Source organism: Pogona vitticeps, chromosome 2, assembly GCF_051106095.1.
Source record: "Pogona vitticeps strain Pit_001003342236 chromosome 2, PviZW2.1, whole genome shotgun sequence".
In the NCBI taxonomy this organism is placed as follows: domain Eukaryota; kingdom Metazoa; phylum Chordata; class Lepidosauria; order Squamata; family Agamidae; genus Pogona; species Pogona vitticeps.
The window spans coordinates 191,575,224-191,592,506 of record NC_135784.1 but is presented as its reverse complement, the minus strand read 5'-3'; the positions used below and the strand labels follow the sequence as shown (position 1 = coordinate 191,592,506).

The 17,283-nt window shown below is 42.6% G+C and overlaps 1 protein-coding gene across 2 annotated transcripts in view; it reads left to right on the top strand.

Annotated features, from left to right (window-relative positions):
- The window catches only part of TBX15 (T-box transcription factor 15), a 116,302-nt gene extending 101,725 nt beyond the window's left edge, over positions 1-14,577 (top strand). The window contains exon 8 of one of the 2 annotated variants that reach the window (XM_078386763.1): positions 14,491-14,577. In XM_078386763.1, the coding sequence (XP_078242889.1) occupies positions 14,491-14,543 (53 nt within the window). In that variant the 3' untranslated portion in view covers positions 14,544-14,577. Of the gene's footprint in view, positions 1-10,488; positions 13,083-14,490 lie in introns of those variants that run through there. The other variant, XM_072991747.2, reaches the window with a different exon arrangement.
- The last annotated feature ends 2,706 nt before the right edge of the window (positions 14,578-17,283 follow it).

Below are 17,283 nucleotides of genomic sequence, written 5' to 3'. Positions count from 1 at the left end.
TTTTAATGCAGCTCTGAAAGACTTTTTAAAAAGCAGTTTTCATTTTTAGGGCAACATGTCTGTACCCCATAAAGTCATATTTTTAAAAAATTATTGACAACACCCTCCTTTTCCCATGGCTTGCCTTCCAATGTATGTGCTGATTAGTAAGCAAACAGTTCAAATATCATTACCAGTGGCCTTCCAGATGTTTTTGGACCAACTCTCATCAGTCCTAGCCAGCCTAGCTAATGATGAGGCAGGAACTGAATGGGACCTCTTTCTTGGCCTTCCAGAACATGTTCCTTCCTGTGCTGCTGTTTCTCTTTCCTTCTTTCACATTTCTACAGGGGCTTGGAGCATTAGAGGGATTATACTATAGGGGCACGATCTTTCTCCTTCCGTATGTTTTCGAGCTGCAGTTCTTCAAATTCCTAACCATCAGTCAGATTGGCTTAGCTTTCTGGCAACTGAAATCCAGAACATCTGGAGAGTTCCCCAGTTCTAAACCTCTCCACAAGACATATTAGGTGGACAGCCCATGCAGCAGACTTGGGCACCATAATGACGGACCTCGACACTTTGATGTTCTCCTGTACGGTGCCAAGTTAGGGTTATTAAGTCAATGGCTTCCTATTCCCTGAGGTTTCCCTGAGCCACAACCTGAGACCGACAGGTGAGTGTTTGTGAGTCACAGGAGCAGAGCCTTATGATGTAATAGGGACAGGGTCATCGGTTGTCACAACCTGGTCCTTAAGATGTCACAGAAGCAGGCCAGGCAACAATTGGAAAGGAGTTCAGAAATGCTTCTTGGCCAGGTCATTGGGGAAGTATTGATCTAGTAGCCCAGATGAAAGGGGGAAGAACTATTTTGTGGCCATGGAGGTGGCAGAATCATCCCTCATGTGGCTCCTATTTTGTGTGCCATTACCTACAGCATATTTTCCAGTCCCTACACTGCTGTTGCGGCTTGTAGAAAGTCCAACACCACTACAAGCCAACATTATTCCGCCCCGCTCAAGACCACAATCCTGCTGCCATGGCTTACACAACATGAAGTTTGCTTCCCTGGCTTGCTCCAAAGGGCATGATGGGAGTTGTGACGTGCACGCAGCCAGCAGCTAGGCCCAATTCAAAATGCTGGTTATGACCTGTGACTCTCTAAAGAACCACATGTCCCCATGTGATCTCTTTCGGTTTTAAGATCTCTGGGGTGGTCGTTTCTCACCTCGCCGGTCTCACAGTTGTGAAGGCAAGAAAGAAGGCCTTTTTGATGGCTACTTCCCGGGTTGTGGAACTCCCTTCTGTTGCTGTCCCTTCTCTGTTAGGAAAAAACGTTTTCCTTCAGGCAAGCTTTTGGCAACTAAACAAGCAGCAGAAAAAGTAGTGTTTAAGTGGCAATGCTGCTGGTTTTTATTTTTCCCCCCAGACATGTTTTTAAATGTTCTTTGACTGTTTCGATGGTCCTTTAATGTTGTATGTTTAGTTGTGTTATCATGTGGTTCTTTATCATGGCTTTTAACTGTACCTGGTTCTTAACCATTTTGTCAGCCACCTTGGGTCCCTGCCTTGAGGGAAAGGGGCAGTAGAAATAAATAAATAAATAAATAAATAAATAAATAAATAAATAAATAAATAAATAAATAAATAAATAAATAAATAAATAAATAAATAAATAAATAAATGGTATATCATTGTGAATGGTGCAAAACCACTCCTGACAACAGCTGTCGGGGGGGGGGGCAGCCAAGAGCAAGGCCAGGTCCAGGAAGAGCCTCAAATCACAGCCCTAATGCTTCCGAAAAACATGCATGGCCCTGCCGGCACATTAGAGTCATGCTTCATATAACTCGTAAATGAAGCTTGAAATCAGGAAGTAAGAGGTATGTCTAAAGGCCCTTTACCATTTCCTTGGCTGTCTGGATAGCTCAGTAAGTTGCGTATGTGGCTGCAGAGCTAGAGGTCAGGAGTTCAATTGACCAATGGGCCATCTGGGAGAAGCGCCAGCTTATGTAGCCTTGGGCAAACAGCACAGTCCCAGAGCACGCCCAGAAAAATTGAATGGTAAATCACTTCTAGGTATGCTGTATGTATGCCCATCTACTGGCTAGGCCACCATTCTGGGTGGCTTACAGTGACATAATATAAACATATAATAAAACTACAGTAGTAAACTAATAAAACGTCACACAATTAAATTCAATCAGTCATGTGGGAATCTGTGTTCCTTTTCTTCCAACAGGATTGGAAGTGAATTTGTTGATTAATGGCAATCATGGATCCAACATGGCTGTGTTTATTCTCTTTTAAATTACATTTGAGTTGAAATCACTCTGTTGAAATCCATCTGCAGTGGAACCCCTCAACATTGCAGAGGCCCTTGGACATGTTCCAAGCCAGAGTGGTGTGTGTGTCTCATACAGTCAGCTCCTGCATGGCACTGGCTAACATTGGACCCCATAGTTGCCTTGTATGGAATGAGAGCTTGATATGGAAGATCTTTAATACACCCCTAAGGCTGAATATTGGAAGGGTAGCCTGTTGAGTCGAGGTTGTTAATCCTCACCATCCTAGACCTTTAATTAAGGCAGAGCAACTGGGTATTTGACCCAGAGCACCAAAATTTAAAGGGGCCTGTAAACTAGAGGTGAATCTACTGATGAGAGAAGAAAATAAACAGCAGCACCTCCCAGTAGTGCCCTCTTTCTCTCTGTATGTATATGTGTGTGTGTGTATATATATGTAAAAGTGCAATCTTTCTTATTCTTTGAGGGGGGAGGTACCATGTTCTCTTTCTCTCTCTCTCTTTTTTTTTTGGTGGTGGCTCAAACCCATCCCTTCAGATGGAGTGGATGGATGATAGTGCTGCTTATCCCCAAATGCCAAAATTGCTAGTTACTGCTCTGTTTTAGAACTCTGTTTCTGCCTTTTTTTTTTACATTTACATATTTATTTGTTATATTTACATCTCCTCCCCTTTTAAAATAAAGAAATTAATCTGAGACAATCAGAGAACCTGAGGATAAACTATGCATAACTGAATGTACCAAAATTAGCATCAAGCAGTACGAACTTTTTGTCATGCAGAGAAACACTGCAATATAGTGTGATGCATTTTTCCCCTCTCTCAGCATTGTCACAACCTTGTTTCTATGATATCAAAATGCTTCTTGAAATTACTTCTTGCAAGCAAATCTGATTATGGAATCATCATTCTTAATAGCCTTCTTATCAAGGAAAATTCCAAGGAGCCCCACCTTTCCTGAACAAAGGCTGAAGAGTACATATTACAGCAAAGTGTGTCACATGAGGCATAATCCTCCCTGATTTCTGTGGGATCGTTGCCAATCTTAGTAACACTGGTTTGTTTGCCAAACTGGGACATCATGTTCTCCTTGTCCCAAGGAAGCCATCATCTTTCTCAAGATGCAAGAGCAGACGAAAGACGGACAATGAAGGCTCCAGAAGAACCTTGTTGCCCAAAACAAATCACTAAGATGTCTCTATGCAGCGTTTGGAAAATATGAGCCAAAACTATATTGATGCTTCAAAACATCAGGGCTGGAGAAGTTGAATTCCTTGACAATGACGTCATTATCACCAAGATTGGCTTTTGTTATTGGGATAAAACAGGTTTGAGATTAATTAAATGCATATGGCAACAAGATGTTATGAGGTTGGTTTGGGGGGGAGCCAAAAAACTATTAAACACTTTGCATTGACTTAAACAACAACACAAAAGGAATTAGTTGAACTGGGTCCAGATTCTCATTATTAAAAATATTTGGCTCTGCTCTGTGACTTTAATGAAGAACATAAAAAAAAGATGTAAGGCTTCCAGTAACTGTACTATGTCATTTTCCAAGATAGAAGCTGCTGCTGACTCCTATCTTTTTCCGACACAACGCAGATAGAAGAGGTGAACAGTACTTCTGCAAGCAGAGGAGCTCACAGAGCGTGTTACTCTTCCTCACCTCTAAAATTTTACCTATTGTATCTGCTAAAGCAGAGGTGGACAATTTTGGTGAATCCAAAGGCAGTTTTCTGCCACTGGGATTCTCAGGTGTGTGTGGGGGCACATGGACCACCAAAAATGTGAATAAATGAGGGGAAAATAAAACTAGAAGAAATAGAAAGTCCACTTCTTTTGAAAAATTGGCCTATTTTCCATGTATATTTTGGGGCAAACGTTTGACTCTGTGGAGAGGGCCCCTGCAGTCTTTTTAAAATATGGACTGCTGCTCCTTAAGGCTCCCAGTGGTGACTATTCAACTTTTATTTAACAGAGGAAAAGATTTTTCTGGCAAGGGGGGGCAAGTCTGATGTTGGGTGCTGCAAAAATAGCCATGGGGAGGTGCATAGCAGAGCTGCATTTTGGCAATTTGAATTAAGAATTAAGCCCTGTTCAGGCATTATATTCATTAAACATGGTGGAGATGGGAGTAAGCAGATGTGGCAGCAGCCAACTCCTCCCTTCCAGCCCATGAAGTGAATGTCTGAATAGATCCCTGTGAGCACATGCAACTGAACATGCTTTCAGTGCCTGTGTGGTTGGGACTCCTACTTAATCAAAGCTGTGAGGATGTTCGGGCGAATGCGCTTACTGACATCTCTTCAGGCCTTCACACTGAACACAGAAAGGTCTGAGTGGCATCTGGATTGGGGCGGGGGCGGGTATTAGAGCGGGACTTGATTGCATCAGTACGTTCGTATCACACTTAAAAGTTCCACATCAGACTATAAATCTTGAATAGGGCCTTACTGTTCTCACGTACTATCTTAGCTTGTGCCGTCTTCCATCGGACAAAATAGGTATTAATGCAACAAGAACTGTGCCACGATATGAGCTGTGATAGTTTCCTATGAAGCGAAGAGGAAAGTTTAATGTTTAGGTAGTGGGGTGTGTGGAATTCCTCTCCTCCCTATCCACATGTCTCTTCCTGAAATGCTTCTTCACAGATGTTTGAGGGAGCCCAGGAAGAGGGAAGATTGTTCAGCACTGTAGTATAGGAAAGAGCTGGTGACACTGGGCACCCCTGTCTCTGGCAGTGAAATATTGTGTGTGTGTGTGTGTGTGTATAAGAGCTCATGGGAGTGCACGTGTGGTTTTCCCAATGTTTATCTTTGCAAGTTGGATGTATGGTAGGGTTAGTCAATAAATTAAAGCACAACAGTGAGCAGTGATTTCAAGCAAAGGCCTGTATCTTGTTACACTAATGTACTGGTGGAAAACCCATTGGACTAGTAGCAGTGTATTTTATAGTTAGTGCAAGGCTGGTAGCCAGTACGTTTTGTGCAAGCAGCTGTGCAGCTGTCTGTGCAACCTCTTGCACAACCTCTTGTGCATTGAGTCATGCATTTGTGACCATTTTCACTCTACTAATAATATGGTGGATGTACAGGCCCAAATCTCTTTCATCAAAATCCACTAGCTAAGCACCACCAAACTCTCGCTTTCAAAAAGCACATGGTAGCTCTTGGTCCCAGAGTGCTTGAAATGCAGACAGATTCTCCTCCCGCACATATACTTGTCTTTCACTATGATGGGCATTTCATCATTTCCACAGGGCCAAAGATGGAGTTACAGGAAGTCCTATGTGTAATACTTCTAATCTGTGACCTTCTGTCAGCAACTTGTGGAAAATTCCACCGAGATAATGTGTACAGGGGGGGAAAAAGAGGAGCTGGATTCCAATGACTTTCAAATCCAGCACTCCACGTGCTGAAGATAATTGCCACAGGCATGCAAGCCTGACGGGAACTGCTTAGCACAGGCTGCTTCTGCTTTCTGTGACCATTGCTGATCCCTCTGGTCAGATGGCAGGGCACCTGCTGGGCTTGAGGAGGAGGATAAGACAGCAGCACTGAAGGAAGTGGGGGTCACTTCTTGGATTTCCAAAGATCAGCAAAGTGAGAAATGCTGTACAAAACAAGTAAAACCCCGCAAGTCTCCTACTATTGTTAGAGATGTCTTTCTGTTGGGTTTAAAGGTCTTCCTGTCTTCAAGCATCCGAGGTGGGCAGAAGATAAAGTCCCCTCCCCTCCGCAATTCTACTGCCTCCGTAACCTTGGATCTTGGCCTTGACAAAGGCTTGTCATGTCTTGGAATTAGAAATGTCTCCCACCCCAGCTTTCCCTATAAACCCTTGTGAAGACAGAGAAACAATGAGGCAAGTGTGAACTCACTGGAGAAATATAATTGTGCCAAATATATAAACAAATAATGGCTCTCTCCTCTTACTTCCAATTCACTGTAGGGTTACAAATGTTTGTTCTGTCTTCAGCCAAAGAGCCTCGCCTTCGCTGGCTGTCCTTTGCTGGCCGTGTCCAATTCTCATGGACCTGGACAATTTGGTGGCCAATCTCATTTTGTTTTATCTGAGTCTAACTCTTTGTTCAGGCCCCCAGGATGAGCAATTAACAAATCTCAGAAGTTCTTGAGTAAATGGGTAACTTACATAAACTCTCACAGACATGTACCATTGTGCTTTTGTGCACAATTTTTCTGCACTATCCATGAAGGGGTTGCGCTAACCATGTAGCCACTGAAAAGGCCCTCACCAATCAGAGGGCCGGGACCAAGGGAACGGACTCCCCAGATGATCTTAAGAACTTGGGAGAAGTATGTTGGGAGATAAGGCCAACATTCAACCTTTTTTGCTTCTCTACCAAAGACTATCAAGCCATTCGATTAATTTATACAGCCACAACGAACAAATGCAAATTAATTTTTATTTTGCAAAAGGTTATTAGTAAATGCAAGAAAGGCTGAAAATCAACAGTATGAAGAAATCCAACAAGCAGGATTCTTTAATTATTTAGAAATTGTGAAGCACTTGTTTATTCAAATTTATAAGAGTGTTTTATTAATGGAACTCCTAAATGGCTCCCTCCATTTTTCTTGAACCAGGAGAGGGAAAAGGACAAATCTGGACCCTGAACAATATAATTCAAGAATTTTCCCTCTAATATTGCATTATTTTATGAGTGACAGCAACTCTTGATCCTTTTGAAAAAGTACTGTCTACAGATCATCATAATAAGAAACCACAATTAAATTAGCCACCTTTCACTCTTGCACTTAAGAATGGGATGCTTAAACAAGCTCTCTTGTTGCAATTTGGTACTCCAACTTGGAAGAAATGGCTCTGGAACTTGAAGATGCAATCTGATCTTCCTGAACATGGGTTGGTCTCCTTTGTCATGTTGTGGTTTAGTCATAATCCTCCTGAGTCCTATTCAGTTACTCTATCCACTACTACACCACACTGGGTATCCCAGCAGAGCTACTGCCCTGCAAGAATTCTAATGATTGACCAAACATTGTTACAGAGTGAATGGGTTGGATAAGAGATATTAGAGAAGATGCTGAGTTTGTTGCTATAATTCTCAGATTACTGAATATGCTGGTGTTGACATTTGATACTTTATATTTGAAAAAAAAAGTGGTGTATAAAATCTTTGTAATAAATAGATTAGCATATTACAATGTTTTTCTTACTGGATGCTGGTAAGTACCCCGTTTAGGATAGTGGGCAGTCTGGAGTATCGTATGGCCCCTGGTCCACTCCAGGGATTGTGTAAGTGTGACCACGCTAAAACGAAAGGTATGGCTTTTGGCAAACATGTGCCTGGCAAATGCACCAGAAATCTGATTTAAACATTGATTTTGCAAGGCAAGTTGGTTTTAAATTCCCTGCTCAGAGTACTTACAATGTACTGCAAGCAGTGGAACGCACAACATCCTTAACAGTATGTTCTGCCATTATGTTCTTGTTCTGTTGATGCTCAGTGCACCCCACACCTTTCTGGGATCACCCATTCATATACAGCCAATATAGAAAGTGTTATCTTTTAAAAAGAGAAAAGTTGGTATTAAAGGGGAAATGGGGACTCACAAACAGTTGCTGGAGTACTAGAACGATTAACTGCCTTTGTATTTAAGACATTGTAGCTCTTGCAAATATATTTTTATGTTACTTTATAAATATATTACCTTTTGTATCAAGACAAGAAATTATATCTTCCTAAACCAGTGGCTAGATTTTTTTTTCATTCCAGTGTCCTGTGGAAAACAAGTAGACCTTAAGATAAACATTTAAATCTGTACTGGACTGAAACATGAATCTAAATCTAATGTTATATTAATAATATTTGGACCTTGTGAACATGTTGGCTGATATCCAGTTCCTTCAACCTGTGCCACACAAGACTGCTGATATCATCAGCTCTGGCAATTTTAGAGAAATAAAATATTACCAGTTCTCTCCCAAAGGTCCTGAAGGCTCTCATGGGATCCCGTGTTGTGGAAAAACCATTTGGAGCTGTGGGATCAGAGGGGCTTCCCGAGGACAAAAGGGATCCCATGGGAGCCTGAAGACCTCCAGTGATGGTGGAGGAGGAGTCAGAATTTTTGTATTTGAAAAAATGCAGTGGCTGCCGACATCACCAGTCTTAGGTGATATAACTTCTGCCAACAGGATTTTTGCTGTTCTGTGGCCTTTATTGCCATTGATAAGGCAATCTGTGCTTTCGACAATCAATAATTCCATGTGAAGTGTGTGATCTTTTAGTAGGATTCTGGGACAAACTGGCTACCTCTCATGTTATACAGTTCCATCCATTTCCATCCAAGAAGTTCTGCCTAGCAGAGCTTGGAGAAGTGAGATTCTTGGTCTACAACTCTCAGGAATCTGCTAGGATTTCTGGGAATTGTTGGCCAAAGTAGTTGTTTTTCCATGCTTTGTTGCCCAGGTTGTATCAGATAAGGACAGCACAGGACAACTGTGGATGGGAACAGTGTCTCCTAGGTTTCAGATATCCTGATTCTTTGAAAACATTGGAGATTATATGCCAGGATCTCTAGCCGGAGAAGATCAGAGACTGCATAATAGAAATTTTTGTACATGTTATTTGGAATAATGATGCACATCCTAATAAAAGTCATGGAAATTACTTGAATTTCAGAAAGCAGAATATTCTTCAGAAGTAAAGCAATAGTTTTCTCACATATAAAGGCATTCCTGCTTTGTAAAGTGAAGCAAAGATAATAGCTAATATATAAATTGAAAATTGTTACAAATTTTGCTAATATATGAATTGAAAATTGTTATGAATTTTGTGTTATAACAAAAAGTAGGACTTGCAACCTGTGGTCCCTTCAATAGAACCTTAATTCTCCATATACTTTCTGACAACGTATATTTTTTTCAAGAAGTTTTAGGGTTAAAAGTATTGTTAATTTACCGTGCACGTTTGCCAGCTTATCCATTCCTAGGATGTATAGAAATTACTTTCTTAGGCTTGGCTGGCCCATTTCACTCCCAAACGGATAGATCCCCAACCAGCCAAACTGGCTATTTGCGGGACCTGAATCATAAATGTTACAGGGTGGAGTGCGCTTGTAGGGTAGGCTTATTGTCCCAGCCTGCCATCCATGTTGTTTCTGTGTGCAGTTGATGTCATTTCCTCCCAATGTTCCATTCCTCCCAGACTCTGTGTTGAACGCCTGTTGAATCCACTTGGTTGTTGTCATTTGGCCGATACGAAGTATTTTACTCCTGAACTCCTCCTCCACCCCTATTCCAACCTTAAACTTCTACTTCTGCAAATGGTGATGTCCCTCCCAAGATGGTTGATTCAGTTTTCTCTCAAGCCTGGGTGCTACTTTTTCGTTATATAAGAATTAGCATGCACAATACTAAAGCAGAGAACATGTGGCCTCTCATTTGTTGTGGGATTGCAACTCTTATCAGCCCTAGCTAGGGATATAACACATACTTGCAAGTTTTTTTGTTCCTTGATCAGGAAAAAAGGGAGCGTCTTGTGGCATCACTGAAATATACTGTTGAAAAATGTGCAACCACTTTGATATTCTCACCCCTTACATGTGGGCAAAATGACCAACATTTTTTCCATCAGTAACACATTTGCAAACAATGCTGCATTTTGTGTGAACCACTTATATTTTGCACAAAATACACAGCTTTCTGAAAAAGATTTACAGGTTTCCCGGGCAAATCTACTTCTGTGAATTTTTCACAAAAGAGTGCTGAAATGCAAAAATGCACAAAAAGTGTCATAATCTTGCCCAGAGGGGAGAAAGCTGCTGGAATTTTTGTTCTTGTTGGCACCTGTGTGAATGACATAAGCAACGATTCACCTCCCATATTAAGTGGTGGGAGAGGATGAAGGTTGGATCCAATGGCATCTGGATGATGACACTTAGCCAGTTCCATTACATGAGATAATACAATGACTGGCCTTAAATTAATTGCTCAGCCCAGTTAGAGTCAACCCACTGGATCAAGTGGTGAATAACAATTCGGATGTACATTTCACTGATTTTTATGAGTTTACTCTAGTTGCGTCTAGAAAGTAGATGTTCTCTGCAAAATGAAGAATTTCTGTCTTAAATATTGATTCACTAGGCAGATATTGTTTGCTTATATTTTGCATTCAGAGGGCTTATTAGACCATTTGAAATGATGTTTATTGTTTGTTTCCTAGGGGGCAGCACAGGGACTTCCCCAACAACGTCGAGCACAGGGACTCCCTCACCCTCTGCATCTTCTCATCTTCTTTCTCCATCCTGTTCACCACCAGCCTTTCATTTGGCCCCCAATTCTTTCAATGTTGGCTGTCGGGAGAGCCAACTCTGTAACCTTAACCTCTCCGATTATCCTCCTTGTGCAAGAAGCAACATGGCTGCCCTGCAGAGCTACCCTGGGTTGAGTGACAGTGGGTACAATCGCCTCCAGAGCAGTGCTACCTCTGCCACTCAGCCCCCTGAAAACTTCATGCCTCAGCGGACTCCATCCTTGATCTCAGGAATGCCTGCTCCTTCTTCACTGCCTAGCAATAGCAAGATGGATGCCTACGGTGGCCAGCTGGGATCATTCCCAACTTCTCAGCTCCAATATGTCATGCAAGCAGGCAACCCTGCCTCCAGCTCTTCTTCTTCACCTATGTTTAGTGGTGGCCACATGCAACAGAGTTCCTACAATGCATTTTCCCTTCACAACCCTTACAACTTGTATGGATACAATTTCCCAGCATCTCCCAGGTTGGCCGGAAGCCCTGAGAAACTGGCCACCACTCAAAGCACTTTACTTTGCTCATCGCCTTCCAATGGAGCATTTGGAGAAAGGCAGTATCTTTCAGCGGGGATGGATCACGGGATGCATGTCATTAGTCCTCCCGGCAACAACCAGCCAACAGCCAATGCCTGCGAGAATAGACAGTATGGGGCTGTCCCGGGGCCCTCCTCACAAATGTCCGTGCACATGGTTTAATTGGTGCCTTGGAGTCATCATCTCGGTCCGCAATGAGCAAGAATCTCCTTATTTCTATGGGTGATCTCATCTCTCTTGCTTTTCGACATAAAAGAGGACTTGTATTGGAATGAAAAGTGAAAATGCAAGCCATCTCTAGCTGTACTCCAAAGAACCAGACAGCTGCAGACTGAAATAAAAAAAAGTATTGTGTAACTGAACAGCTTCTGCTCCCAATGGATTGCTTTAAACAGAGGAAATGGCATTGTTTGCAGTAAATGGGGCAGGGTTGGGGGGTTGGGGTTGGGGAGTGAGAGAGACTTATATAGTATATGCAATAACCATCTGAGCTTACGTGTGAACTATTTACGATAGAGGAAGGCCAGTGTGTGTGCTGTTCTTTCCCTTTTTCCCAGATGCAAGCAACGCTTCCTGAAGACCTCATCTTAATAAAGCTACACTGCCCATAAGAGGTCATTGCTTTAACATCTTCATCTTTCCCTGATTTGTCATCTACAAGCTGTTAATTCAGATTTATGGCCTTCCCTCACCCAGTATAGTCAAAAAGAGAAAGGACCTTGTATCAGAACTAAAAATTTCACTTTCTTGAGATGTTTTTGTTTTCTTGCCTTTGAGTGCCTTGTTACTCTTCTTGGAGAACAATAAATGTGTCCACACAAATGCCTGCCTGGTTGGAAGCAGCGGGGGTGGGAAGGGTAACCATCTTCTTCTGTAACGATGCAAGCAAAACACTTTGGTAGCATGCTTTGTAAGAAGAGGCAGAGTCTCTCCTGTGTGTAGGATTTTATTTTGAAAATGCTGTGTTTTAAGAGAAAATAATGGCATTAGAAACAGCAAGCAATGCTCAAAACATGTACCATCCACAGGAGTCAGTTGTAAAGGAGGGGCATCACCAGAAGGAGATCATAGCAAATGGTGACCAGATATTCTGAGTATACATCCAAAACCTAATTAATTTGCAAGCAGGACCGGCCTTAGATGAGTAGACAGTGTCCTGGATGAGGAACAGCTTCAGCTTCTCCTGCTGGTCAGCTTTATGGAGCCCCTAGCAGGTGTGATCCTGGGACCCCCTGCTGCTCTCCTGCCCAAGGACCGACATGTGTATGTTCTCCACTGATACATAGCAAACGACAAATGACATTAAGCTGGAAATAAAACAAGAAATGCATTGTAAACCTAATTGAAGGAAGATCATTTTTTTGGAATTAGCGCCAAAACGAATTGCAAAGCCTTGAAAAAAGGTCACAGAGATCTGCTTTTTGCTACCTAGCCAACTCTAGATAGTAGACTGAAAATACATCTTTAATTTCATTGAGGACAACTGCCCCCACCCTCAGCTTAACATCCCAGGTAACTGTAGAGCTCTCCCACATCAAGGTGGGCCCTACTTGTGAATACCAAAGAAAACATTAACTGTTAGGTCAGGGACAATCGTTATAACCCATCTAGCTTGTTGTTTTGGCCTGTTCTGTTTTATTTTTTTTCTTCAACTCTTGTAAAAAATAGGCAAACAAGTGATGCTCAAGCTAAGAAGTTTTAAGATGTGTGAAAAGCCAAATACCAAATAACACAGTACAGAAGCTACAATATAGAGATTTTGTTTTGATGTGTTGTAGATAAATGTATTTATGTCTCTAGTGTGCGTGGGAGGGAAGGGAATTCAGTATTATGAATATTAAAAAGGGAAATGAATGGGTATGTGAAATATATATTAAGAAATAAATTGTATGAAGATTTACCCTATGAGGGGAACTCTTGTTTTTAGGTGAAAAGCACAGGAGTGGGTGCAAAATAAACCTTTGTTCCTTCTGTGTTTTGTCTGACTGGAAGTAAAAGGGTTTCGATATCAAAGGGGAAATTGAATGTCAAAGAATCAGAGAGGGCTCTTGCCATGGAGCGCCATCCGAGCTTCCTCCAAGATTTGCATGACAGCTGCCCCATAAGAGTGAACTGAATGCTGGTTCTAAGCTGCTCTTCACCTGTGTGTCAGGCGGGCTACCGGGCATGAAACAAAAATGCACGCTATGTTGAGAACACAAGAATTATGCTACTTGTTTATATATTCTTCCTCCTGCTTTTAAAAAAAAAACCCCAGCTGTTAAGCTGCTGCTGGGACTGGAGCTTAGGGTTTCTTGACATCCAGATGGGTTTTCTTCCATGCATGCTTTAATATGTTGAAACACTGGCAGGAGAATTTCTTTTAAATGCTTTTATCAGAAACAAAGCCTTTTTGTCAGAAGCAAATCCTATTAACAGAACAGCAGAGCCGCCTTTGGCTGTGGTACATTCGCGCCCATTAAAATCAAGAGAGAGAGTTACACATGCATTAAGCAAGACTGACAGATATCCTCCAGGCTGGCCAACAGAGACAATCACCTTCCATATGGTGGATGATAGACAAGATGTTTGTGAAAGAGTGACAGTAGCAAGTTTGGATCTAGAGACAGACAGTGGCAGTCTTACCTTGTTCCAAGGAAGGGCGAATAGTTCAGTGGTACAGCACCCACGTCACATGCATAAGGTTCCAAGCTCAATCCTAATTAAAGAATTCTAGGGAGCAGAGCTTGGAAAGAAAATCCAGAGAGATTCAGCAAAGGACACCAGTATTGAGCTAGAAGGCTTTTTCATCTGACCTGATACAAAGGCAGCTTAATCGGATCATATATATATATATTTCTGCAATTTCTGCTGTGCGTATGTGAGAGCTTTTAGAAGGCACCACAATGATTGCTACATCTGATCTCTGCCAGTATTTAGTGCTCCTCCTCCTCCTGCTGACATTACCTCCCCAACCAGCACTGGATGAAATGCAATTTCTATGGAACCTTTCAATTATTCTGGCGAGAATTCTCTTGCATAACAGAAATCATGTAGGTCTTGTGGGCACGTTGCTGCTTATTAATGCTGGGTGCATTCCTTTGTGCGTGCCTGACTTATACACATCCAAGAGCATCACCGCCACCTCATTATTGTGCTACAATTTGCTGCCAAGATTTATGCCATTTCCTGTATGTTAGGGTAAATCAGCAAAAGGATTCTGGCTTCTGAGGCTAGTAGGTTTAGAGGAGAGTGAAGAAATATATCCTGAGAAGCCCTTAATTTTTTTTAATATTGTTTACTCTTTTAATTCTGCCTGTTGGACTGTTTCCTTTCCATCTTCTGGTGCCTTGTCCCTTTTTTTTTTCATGCTCTCATTTATTTCTTTTTCCGAGATCAGTCACATTGGTAATCCCAGCAATCAGGGATCCCATGAATGGGATCATGTCGTGACACAGGGGCGCCAGTCAACTCTGAGGACAGAAAACTCCAAGTGTGAGACGCTTCTTGCTGCTCCTGAAAACATTCTTGAAATGCAGTACATAGTTTGTTACTCTTCCCTGAAATGTACCCCTTTCTCCATGATAAGAAGAGACTTTGCCCTGTAGTTAAAATCTTTTTCAGTATTGGATTTGCACAAATAAACCCATTTTTCCCCCATGTACCTCGTCACTAATTTTCTTCTAATAAAATCTGAATGCAGCTGGTTTGGATGATCCAAGCTACCTCAACATAGTGTTGCAAGTCTCAGGTGTGAAGGGGGAGCAGGTGTTATCGCTCTCACTCTCTCAGATTGGTCACTGGAAGTTCCACATGGCACCTCATGGTAATAAACTATCTGAGGATCTGAAAAAATGAAGTGTTGCTCTACATAAAGATGGCCTAGGCTACAAGAAGACTGCCAAGACCCTGAAACTGAGCTGCAGCACAGTGGCCAAGACCATACATTGGTTTAACAGGACAGGTTCCACTCAGAACAGGCCTCGCCACAGTTGACCAAAGAAGTTGAGTGCCCGTGCTCTGTGTCTTCCAGAGGATGGCTCTGGGAAATAGATGTATGAGTGCTGCCAGCATTGCTGCAGAGTTTGAAGGGGTGGGGGTACAGCCTGTCAGTGCTCAGACCATACGCCGCACACTGCATCAAAATTGGTCTCTATGGCTGTCGTCCCAGAAGGAAGCCTTTTCTAAAGATGATGCACAAGAAAGCAAATACGGTTTGCTGCAGACAAGCAAACTAAGGACATGGATTTCTGGAACAATGTCCTGTGATCCGATGAGACCAAGATAAACTTATTTGGTTCAGATGGTGTAAAGTGTGTGTGGTGGCAACCAGGTGAGGAGCACAAAGACAACTGTGTCATGCCTACAGTCAAGCGTGGTGGTGGGAGTGTCATGGTCTGGGGCTGCATGAGTGCTGCTGGCACTGGGGAGGGAACCATGAATGCCAACATGTACTGTGACATACTGAAGCAGAGCATGATCCCTGCCCTTTGGAAACTGAGCCGCAGGGCGCTATTCCAACCTGATAACGACCCCAAACACACCTCCAAAACGACCACTGCCTTGCTAAAGAAGCTGAAGGTAAAGATGATGGACTGGCCAAGCATGTCTCCAGACTAGAGATGGGGATGACTTATCATTTTGGTGAGTTGTCCCACTTTGTGAGTCGTCAAAAGTTGGGGAGGTATTTTTTTAAAAACACACACCCTGTCCCCTTCCTATTAAAAACAAAATCAACTAAACAAACAAACAAAAACACCATTCTGCCTACTGGCCACCAATCAGCTTGATTGGTGGCAGATAGGCAGCCGCCCCCCCCAGCCACCCAACTCCACAGCCTACCCTCCCTACTCCCTTCTTTTCCCTACCGTAGCCCTTCCCCACCTCCACCAATGGCAGCAGCAGCTTCCCTATTCTAAATGAAGCCTCAGCCGCCATCTTTGCAAAGGGCAGACAGTCTCCCTTTTTACATGCTGTTGATGGGAGGCCAGAAGGAGACCTCGGCAGCAGTCATTAAGGTAGGGGGGTGGGGTGGAGGCTAAGGTAGGGAGAGCAAGGGGTGGTGGGGGTAGGCTGTTGGGGTGGCTGGCTGTGGGGGTGGCTGCCTATCTGCCGCTGATCAGCTGATCGGCGGCCGATAGGCAGAATTGTTTTTTTCTTTTTCTTTTAATAGGAAAGGGGTGTCGGGTTGGGTCGGGGAGGCCTAAGGTAGGGAAAGGAAGAGGGTGGCGGGGTGGCGGCTGCCTATCTGCTGCCAATCAGCTGATTGGAGGTTGGTAGGCAGAATGGTGGTGGTGGTGGTGGGGTTGAGTGTTTTTTTAATACGAAGGATGAATAAAAATGAGTAAATATTTGTCCCTTCATATTCGTGGAGGTCTCTGGAACCCACGAATATAAAGGGATGAATATTTAACAAATCAGCTATTATCGTCGAAAAAGCTGATCTCCAGACCTAAATCCTAATGACCATCTGTGGGGAATCTTGAAATGGAAAGTGGAGGTGCATAAGGTCTCTTAACATCCACCAGCTCTGTGATGTCGTCATGGAGGAGTGGAAGAGGATTTCAATGGCAACCTGTGAAGCTCTGGTGAACTCTATGCCAAAGAGGGTTAAGTCAGTGCTGGAAAATAATGGTTGCCACACAGAATATTGACACTTTGTGCCCAGTTTGGACATTGTCACTTAGGTGTGTACTCACTTTTCTTGCCAGCGGTTTTTTAGACATTAATGGCTGTGTGTTGCATTCTTTTGAGGGGACAGCACATTTACACTGTTATACAAGCTGTAGACTCACTGCTTTACATTGTAGCCAAGTGTCATTTCTTCAGTGTTGTCACATGAAAAAATATACTAAAATATTTATGAAATGTGAGGGTGTGTACTCACTTCGGTGATATACTATAAGTAAGACAAGGGCACACAAGAATGGTACATACACACACTGAACTGTGAATCTGCCATCCTGAATAAGATTTCTGTTGCCATGGTGTAAGTCACATTTAATTTCAGAGAGGTCAAAACTATCATTATCTGAAAACCTTCTAAGACCAAAGAAATCGTCAGTAATATCACTGTGCATCTACAATCCAGCTTAAAATACTCCCAATGGTGGTTTATGGAATATATGAATATCTGTTTTAAATATTTTATATTATAATCACCATCTACATATGTAAATACAAATGAGGATTC